This window comes from Ursus maritimus, unplaced genomic scaffold (genome assembly GCF_017311325.1).
Source record: "Ursus maritimus isolate PB19 unplaced genomic scaffold, ASM1731132v1 scaffold_23, whole genome shotgun sequence".
Lineage (NCBI taxonomy): Eukaryota > Metazoa > Chordata > Mammalia > Carnivora > Ursidae > Ursus > Ursus maritimus.
Window position 1 is genome coordinate 44,983,902 of NW_024424786.1, and position 8,254 is coordinate 44,992,155.

The 8,254-nt window shown below is 59.5% G+C and overlaps 1 protein-coding gene across 1 annotated transcript; it reads left to right on the forward strand.

Moving 5' to 3' along the window:
- The first annotated feature begins 218 nt into the window (after window positions 1-218).
- LOC103671064 lies at window positions 219-6,995 on the forward strand. The gene is made up of 7 exons (XM_040638790.1): window positions 219-327; window positions 586-753; window positions 1,138-1,176; window positions 1,280-1,305; window positions 2,682-2,885; window positions 4,727-4,769; window positions 5,679-6,995. The coding sequence occupies exons 1-7, from the start codon at window positions 219-221 to the stop codon at window positions 5,975-5,977; spliced, it is 888 nt and encodes a 295-aa protein (XP_040494724.1). The 3' UTR covers window positions 5,978-6,995.
- Window positions 6,996-8,254: the final 1,259 nt, after the last annotated feature.

Consider the following 8,254-nt stretch of genomic DNA (forward strand, 5'->3'; position numbering starts at 1 on the left):
GCGCATGAAGGAAGTCTGCATGAGACAGTGGCATCACGTGAACGATTTGCCCCATGGTCCGACCCACCCAGCCCCGGCTGCCGACGCCCATGACATCAGGGCGCTGACCATCCAGGCTCTAATGGGCCTGCCCTGCCTCCTGCGTCCGTGTGTCCATATGTGCTGTCCCTGCCGTGATGTCACCACGGTGCGGCCAGACGCCCGAGTGGTTATAGCAGATGTTCCCCCGGGTGGACCTGCCCAGTCGCTCGGGCCCCCATGGGTGGGCCTTGCTGCAGTCGGGAGTGGCCAGCCTCTGCCTGCTGCTGCTGCAGGTGCAAATCCCAGGCCCCGTCCTGGGAAACCAGGCCCTCCAGCCGCTGTCCTGGGCGTGCGGACCTCCTGCTGCTTCCAGCCACCTGAGCAGAATCCCACGTCCTCTCAGTCCGGGGTCCTCGTCTGCGACGCAGGAAGCCTGAGCCTCTGCTGCCTCCCTCTAGGGACGGTCACGATGATGACCAGCGGGAGACGGGGCTTGGGGCCCGGAGTGACCGCCGTGCTGCCATCCCTCCCGGAGCGGGGATTTTCTGTCGCCCGTCACTTAAGTGAGAAAAGCGTGCCTGCCCCTGCCCCACCGTTCTCTGTTATGTCTCCTTCCAGGAGAGAAGAAATCCCAGTATGTGTCCGGCTACATCGTCGCCGTCGTCATCGTCATCGCCGTTCTCCTTTTCCTCATCATTTACTGCTGTAAAGGGCAACGGAAATTAGCGCCAGGTCCGTCCTGGGAAGGCAGCGTAGCAACCGCCTCAGGAGATCCGGTGGGGAGGCCTGGGGGTGGGGGGTCCCCGATGGGGCTTTTGAGATTAAAACACAGCTGTGTTCATTGTCTCAGTCTCCTGTCTGAGCTCGGGGTCTGCCGCCTGCTCCGGACTCAGGTCTTAAGACCCGCATCTCTGGTCAGCTGGCTGGAGACACCGTGTCCGGGGTGCTGGAGGCCAAGGGGCAGGAGAGACTGGCGCTGTGTCATCGTGGGGGTGCCCGGAGGGAGGCAGGGCTACTGGGTGTGGGGAGAACACCGAAGAAGCTCAGCCCCTGTGCTCACCCCCTGTGCTCCCTCCTGTCCTTACCTCCTGTGCTCACCTGTTGTGCTCCTCGCAGGTGTGTGGCCTCACCAGTGGCTGGTCCGCTTCTGGAAGGGTAAGGTGGCTCTTTCATATGTTCACAGCAGTTTCTCGCCTCACAGAAGTCATTGTCCCCACTGACACCGGTTCTGTTCCTTTCTCTTCTTGTTGGTCTTCAGGACGGGCAGAAGGACCAGGCAGCACTGTACGTATTGCCGTGCGGTTTCCCTAACGGGCGTGGCGGGCCGTGGCCGCAGCCGAGTCCCAGAAGACATCCCGGGGGTGGGTGCGCGGGAGCCCCTGAGCTTCAGCCCCGTGTGCTCCCGCCTTACTGGAGCCCTAGAATGTGCTGGAAGAAGGCTTACGTTCTGCCGGTCGGGGCCAGAGTGGAAAGCGAGGCACAGCGGGGCAGAGGGCTCCGCGCGAGCGTCCCGGGCTGCATAAGCAGGGCAGGGCGTGCTGGGGACCGTGAAGCAGTAGAGCGTGTAGCCCCCAGCTCTGCGGGCCGGAGTCTGGCATCAGCCGCGCGGGGTGGCTCTTTCAGAGGCTGTGGGGAGGGCCCTTCCTGCCTCTTCAGACAGGCTGGAAACCCCGGTTGATCTAGGGCTGAGCGTCTGTGTCTCCGCGTCAGCCTCCCGGAGGACGCTGCCCACTGGCGCGGGCTCACGGTGGTGCAGCGTGAGCTCCTGCGGTCAGGCCCTGCTAGCGGGCACAGAGCTCAGGGCGTGGAGCGGCAGGCACGACACGCGGGTGCTGCGGTTGGGTCCCCGACCACGGCCGTAAAGCACGTGGCACCACGGAGCCAGTCAGATGAATCGTTCCCGTCACGGGGGGGTGTCCAGAAGTGCTCCCACCACAGTGTAGACTGTTAAGTGCAGTAGCGTTCTTTCTCACACCCTACTTAAAAGATGCTCTACTGCCGGGGCTCCTGGGTGGTCTGACTCTGGATCTCAGCTCAGGTCTTGATCTCGGGGTCGTGAGTTCAAGCCCCAGGTTGGGCTCCATGCTGGGCACAGGCTGTACTTGGCAAGCGGGACACTTTATTGCTAATGAGTGCTCCCCGTCATCTGAGGTCCCAGCACGTTGCACAGGTCACGCACAAATACAGTCCTCACGAATCAGTTACGCACTGGGCAGGTAATACCAGAAGGTGACCTGGAGACAGAGCGAGCAGATGCCGTGGGGAAGATGGCGCCCCCGGCCCGCTCAAGGCAGGGTCGCCACAGACCCTCCACCTGTGGGGAAGCGGTAGAACGCGGTCTGCCTGTGTCTTTGGGGGGCCACTTTCAGCCCCCCACAGGCTTGGGTTGGGGGTCTTGGGACTCCCCCCCAGGAGTTGGTGGCAGAGTGGGGAGCTCACCCCATTCGCTGTTCTCCAAAATTTCCCATTTTCTGTCTCCCTATGAGGCACGCGTGTTTCTCCCAAGCAGTGGCTCGGGGGTACGCGGGCTTCGTGCCCGAGAGACACGACCTTGTCCTTTACCACAGATTTGCTATCAACACCCTGAGTCGCTGCTGTCCTCGAATCCTGAGAGGGATGGGCCAGCCCCTGACTTAGAAACGTCCTTGTCGTGTCACCAGCTGGAGGAGGACGGAGCCACTTTGCAGCCCGAGCCCGGCCAGCCGGGCCCCTCAGAGGAGGCGGAGGAGGGTGCCGCGCTGCAGCAGATGGTGGTCGGGGCGAGCCCCGTGGCCCCAGAGCAGGCGCTGTGTTCTGTGGCTCCGGCTGCCCCTGGGCCGCAGGACCAGCCCGCGGCGTCCCCGTCCCTCAGGGCCCTGGAGCAGGTACGTGACCCGTCTGGGTGGGCGCTGGGAACGGCAGCTTCTTGCTTATTGAGCACCTGCCGTGTGCAGACGCCGTGTTCAGTGCGGACGGGCGTGCTTTCGCACAAGTCCTGTATGCGTGTCCCGGGGCGGCTTCCACAGCGGGCTATGTGCTGTCTCCACGTCCTGGAGGCTGCAAGTCCAGGGACAAGGTGTCGGCTGGGCTTCTATTGAGGCTGTGAGGGCCATCGGGGCCAGGCCTCTCCCTCGGCTGCTGCTGGCGTCTGGCCGTCTTCGGGGCTCCGTGGTGTGTGGAACCGTCACCCCGGCCTCCGTGTCCGTCCTCACGGGACATCTCCCTGAGTGTGAGTCCACGCCCTGATTTCCCCTTTTCCTGAGAACGCCAGTCCCGATGGAGTGAGGCTGACCCTCACGACCTCGTCCTAACTCCTTGTCCACCAAGGCCCTGTTTCCAACCATAGTCACGTGCAGAGGTGGGGACTTCAGCGTCCGGGGTTAAAATTCTGCACATAGGAGCCCCAGTGCACCTGCTGTCCGAACGGGCTGTGACACCGAGGTGGGCACAGAGGCCCAGAGAGCGTCCTTGTCCAGGTCCCGTGGCTGCGAAGCAGCGGGACCGAGGAGGCCGGACACCACAGCCTCCCGAGTGCGTGGCAGTCTCACATCGGCCAGCACTTCCATGTGCCAGCCGCGGCCTCTGCCTAGCAGGGGCGTCGGGGGGAATGGCGAGTGCACACATCACCCTGGATGGACCGAGCGGGCTGGGCTCGTTCTGGGGGGAGCCACGGTCCCCATCCTCTGTGGTGGGGCAGCGGGCGCTGTCCTGCGTGTGCCCCCTGAATAGGGTTTGACGAGAGCCGACTCCTGCTGCGTGGTCTGGGGAGTAGGGCTCTTCGGGACGAGGGGAGAGCGTGTGCATCAGAGGGACAGAGTCAGGGTTTGGGAAAGGACAAGGCCCCGTGTCTGAATCCTAAAGGCAGGGCACGGGGGAGGATTTGAGGGACAGGGTCCCATGGAAGAGATGGGGGCTCCTGTGGTGCATGTCATGGCCCCCGTGCTCCCCTGGTGTGGGCGTGGAGGTTGCAAACTCTCCTTTGGAGACTGGGTTCCTGGGCCGAGTGCCCGTAGGCATCACTGCACGGAGAGCCCCCGACTTTCTTCAGCTTCCCCGCCGGCTCAGAGTCGAGTCCGTAGAGAAGTTAGGACCCTTGCCATCTCAGCGGGAGGCCCGCAGTGGCCCTGTCGGTCTGTGCCCCGAGAGCACCTCCGTTCTTAGCCTATTTTACGGCTGCGCAGCCCCTGCCACCACGGGGAGGCACGTGCGGGTGTGAGGCCGAGCTGGGGTCTGGAGGCGCGGTCCTCGTGCCCGCAGTGGGCGGCCTGACGCTGACGGGGAGCCTGACGTTACGCAGGGGGCAAGCGGGCATTGGAGCTGCTGCTCACGGGCCGTCTGCATTGGCATTGGCCTCCGCTAGGAGACCGTCCTGATGCCCATCTAGTGTTCCTTGGTGCGTCTGTGTGGACAGGTGTGCTCTCTGTTCGTAGTACCTGGAGCACAGCGGGTCACCCCAGGTGACACAGTCAGCGGGCACCTGCCCGCCCACCCGAGCAGGGGCTCCTGTGCTGCCTCCACGTCCTGGGCGTGTCCTGGGGGAGCGTAACCCGGGGGACACACGTGGGCTGTGAGCTCTCGGCCACCCGTGGTGGACTCCCTGAAGGCCTTCTTCCCCGCGCAGAGCCTCCCCTGCCCCCACCCTGCTGCCGCCTCAAACCAGACTGTGGTTCTGTTTCCGCCACACGGTTCTTCCTTCTCCTGCAATGCTCTTTTCTTCTCTCCACAGGAGTATGAAACTAACTATTTTGTGAAAGATTCGTCCAATGAAGGTACGGAATCTGAATCAGTCGTTTGTAGGGACCGTTAAGGCCTCGTCTCGTTGGCCTGAGTGCCAAGTCCTGGTGTCCTTGGTTCTGAGAGGGAGACACCTGCCTGCACAAGGCCGCAGGGCCGTCTGTCCGCCCGACGTGCACTTTCTCGCACTCAGGGGTGACACTAGGGGAACAGCATTTGTCCAACAGTTTTGTGGGGTTCACAGACCTGGAGTACCGCTTTGATTGGAGGGTGCGTTCGTGTTTTTAAGGAGAAATAATTGGGGTAGGAATACTCGTTCCAACCCTCGACGGGTAGGCCCCCTCTTGGCTAGGACGCTGTGTCTTGCTGGCGTTCTTGGAGGATTCTCGAGACCTGCTATGTGACAGGTGCTTTTTGGTTTCTCATCTTCGCTCCCAGCTCTGCAAGACCACCCGCTGGACAGGTTTAAGAACATGGCATTCTGAAACCCCGAGAGGTTACAAAACTTGCCCCAGGTCTCAGATCCTGACCATGGTCCCCAGCCAACGCCAGGGGGCCTTCTCAGTCCTGAGGTGTCTTACAGCCTCTCTCTGGGTCAAGGGACAGAAGAAGGGCAGGTGACCCGCAGTGGACTGCAGATCCCATGCAGCTCCCCACTTTTCTGCATCCTTGGCTCCTTCTCCCAGACTCGAGCAATGAGCCACAGGCAGGGCAGGAGCCATGGCCCCACTCAGTCTCCCCGCCCCGGGACCCGAGTTCTGGGACATCAGCGGGTTTCGCACAGGACCCCCCACCTCCTGGGTGTGGTGTACTGGCCGGTGCCCAGGCCCAGGGGAAGCTGGAGACACCTGCGACCGCACCCCTGGGGAGCAGCGATAACAGGTGCCACAGGCGGTCATCCCAGAACTGTCAACAGCCCTCCTCTTTGTTTTTACTTTCTTCAGGCAGGATCTACTATGGATTTGAAGAACGGATTTCCGATAAAGACTGGAAAACATTTATGAGGCTTGTCGGCCTGGAAGACATTGATATTGAGAAATGCGAACGTGAAAACGGTAACGATGTGACGGAGCAGCATCACCAGATGCTCCTGAGGTGGAGAACCCAGCTGGGCCGGGGAGCGTCTGTGTTTAAACTGTTCGCCGCCCTCCATAAGATGCAGCTGCATATGCATTTGGAAAATATCATAAACGGGTTACTTGCGGAAGGCATCCTGGGCAGACGTGGGGACACTTCAGATTAGATCTGGCTCAGGGTTAGGCCTCTAAGTGGGATCCTGAATGGAAGTGATCTGACCTCCTTTCCCAATTTATACCTTACTGGAAACTTCTTGAATTCCTGATATAGCTGGAGAAAGTGTGCAATGGGGAGATCAGTTCTATGTGCCAGGGAGAGTGGTTCCTGCCAGGACAAGATTAATTGTGGGGACTGTCTGTGGCCAAGGTGGCAGAGGTGGGCGGGATCTAAGTGGAATCTAGGAGTCCTGAGCTGGTTGGGCACTGTGCTGGCTCCCCTCACATTCTCCAGCCCTTTCCCCAGCCACTGAGGCTGGACTTTGGCTTTTTTCCTTGGTCACGTCCTAGATCTCAGAGATCTGGGATGTCCCCATGACCTAGAACACGGCAGATGTGTTACTAAGGTTCTCCTAAATAAGTAGGTCACTAAATAACTCAGTGACCTGCAAGCAACCCCTGTTATAATATCTGTTGTATATGTTTCATTTTTTATTTTTAAGTGTAGTTAACATTGTTAGTTTTAGGTACAGAACTTAATGATTTAATATTATGCTGTATTTATCACAAGTATAGATTCCAGTTATATTATTGCATTTTTTTCTGTATTGTTTTCTTTGTATTTATTTTTTTTCGAGAGAAGGAGGGAGGGAGGGAAAGAGAACAATTGGGCGGAGGGTCAGGGGGAGAAGCAGACTCTGCTGAGCAGGGAGCCTGATGTGAAGTTTGAGCCCAGGACCCAAGCCGAAGGCAGTGCTCAACCAAATGAGCCACCCAGGTGCTCCTGTATTTATAGTTTTTTTGAAGGTTTCTTTAATTTAGCTTAGAGTGTGTGTGAGCAGGGGGACGGCCGGAAGGAGAGCGAGAGGCAATCCTAAGCCAACTCCCTGCCCAGTGCAGATCTTGACCCTGGGCTCCATCTCACAACCCCAACGTTGACTTGAGCTGAAATCAAGAGCCAGGTGCTTAAGCAACTGAGCCAGTGAGGAAGCCCTCTAATTAAGTTTTACCTAATAAAATTTATATTTTTAAACAGTGTTTCCTTTTCTTTCTGATGGTTACACAACCTGGGTGTGAATCCTTGGCAGGGGCTTCATGCACAGAGGAAGACATGGACCCCAAGGTATAATTTGCCCGAGTGAGGGGCTCTGGACTGAGGATCAGAGGCTGGAGAAGCCTCTTCTGGTTTGTGGTATCCCCCAGGGTGTCTGTGTCTGGAAATGGCGGTGCTGTCCTCCCACTCCCTGCCTCAGAGTGTGAGCTCCACTGTGCCCTCCTCACCCCACACATCGCCAGTCCTTGGAGTTACGATGCGTGGAATTGCCTGCTGCTTCCCATCCAGCACCAAGCCTCTTCAACTCCCAGTTAAAGTAAATGCCAAACCCAATCCGTCAGCTCAGAGGTGGGTCGCACCCACTCCCTCGTAGCCCCCACATCCGTCCCAGGGTTTGCTGCTTCCTGGGGCTCTCCCGAGACTCTGTGCTCACCCCGCTCATGCAGGCCGGCGTTCACTCTCCTCTAGCCGACTGAAAGACTTAAGCGTTGCTTTCCTCTGGGTCTCCTCTGTCTGTTCTGCCACCACTCAGGATTCTGAGAGTTCTAAAGCAGAAATCCAGCCCTGCCCGGTCCTGTTGGAACACTTCAGCGAGCCCATGCCATTCTGTATTTGTTTATTTGTATTTATTTTTCATTTTTTCATGCCATTCTTGACTCTGCTTACAAGATGCTTCAAGAAGGTGGAGCCTTCAGGCCCCATCTCTTGCCAGGGCTGCTCCAGCACGTCCTGCACTAACATGAAGTTCAGTGTCCGGCTTTCTGCCGGCCTCATCTGCTGGACGGTACTGTCCCTGGCATGCACTTCCCACCCATCCCCAATCCCATCTTCTTTGCCCCCTTCCACCTAGTCCTCCGTCCAGGCCAGCCCATTCCTGTCTCTGGGCGGCTCGGTCTGACCGGCAGGCGGGGGCCTAGGCCGGGCCTGGCCTGGGGTTGGGCTAGGTCTTGTCCCCGTGCCCCTTGGTGCAATGCTCACTTAAACAGGCATGCGTGAGCTCTGTCTTTGATGCCTGTCTCCCACACACACCACACACGCCCACACCGGCACCGCACCCCGCGCCCCGCGCCCCGCGCCCGGGCGGGCCCTGGGTCTCCTAGCTTGGGACAAGGAACTTGTGACCCCCCGGGTTGGTCCAGGAAGCTGCGCGCGGAGCACTGAAAACTACAACTCCCAGCACGCACCGAGGCGGGGGAGTCCCGAGTCCGCGGTGGTTGCCTGGCGACCGGGCGTG

What these genes read in the sequence shown, in the direction of transcription:
- LOC103671064 (XM_040638790.1), top strand. Translation starts at nt 219, where the DNA reads ATGTTCCCCCGGGTGGACCTGCCCAGTCGCTCGGGCCCCCATGGGTGG. An exon ending in GCTGCAGGTGCAAATCCCAG is followed by an intron (nt 328 to 585) that starts GCCCCGTCCTGG and finishes CCGTCACTTAAG; the next exon opens with TGAGAAAAGCGTGCCTGCCC. An exon ending in CCCTCAGGGCCCTGGAGCAG is followed by an intron (nt 2,886 to 4,726) that starts GTACGTGACCCG and finishes TTCTCTCCACAG; the next exon opens with GAGTATGAAACTAACTATTT.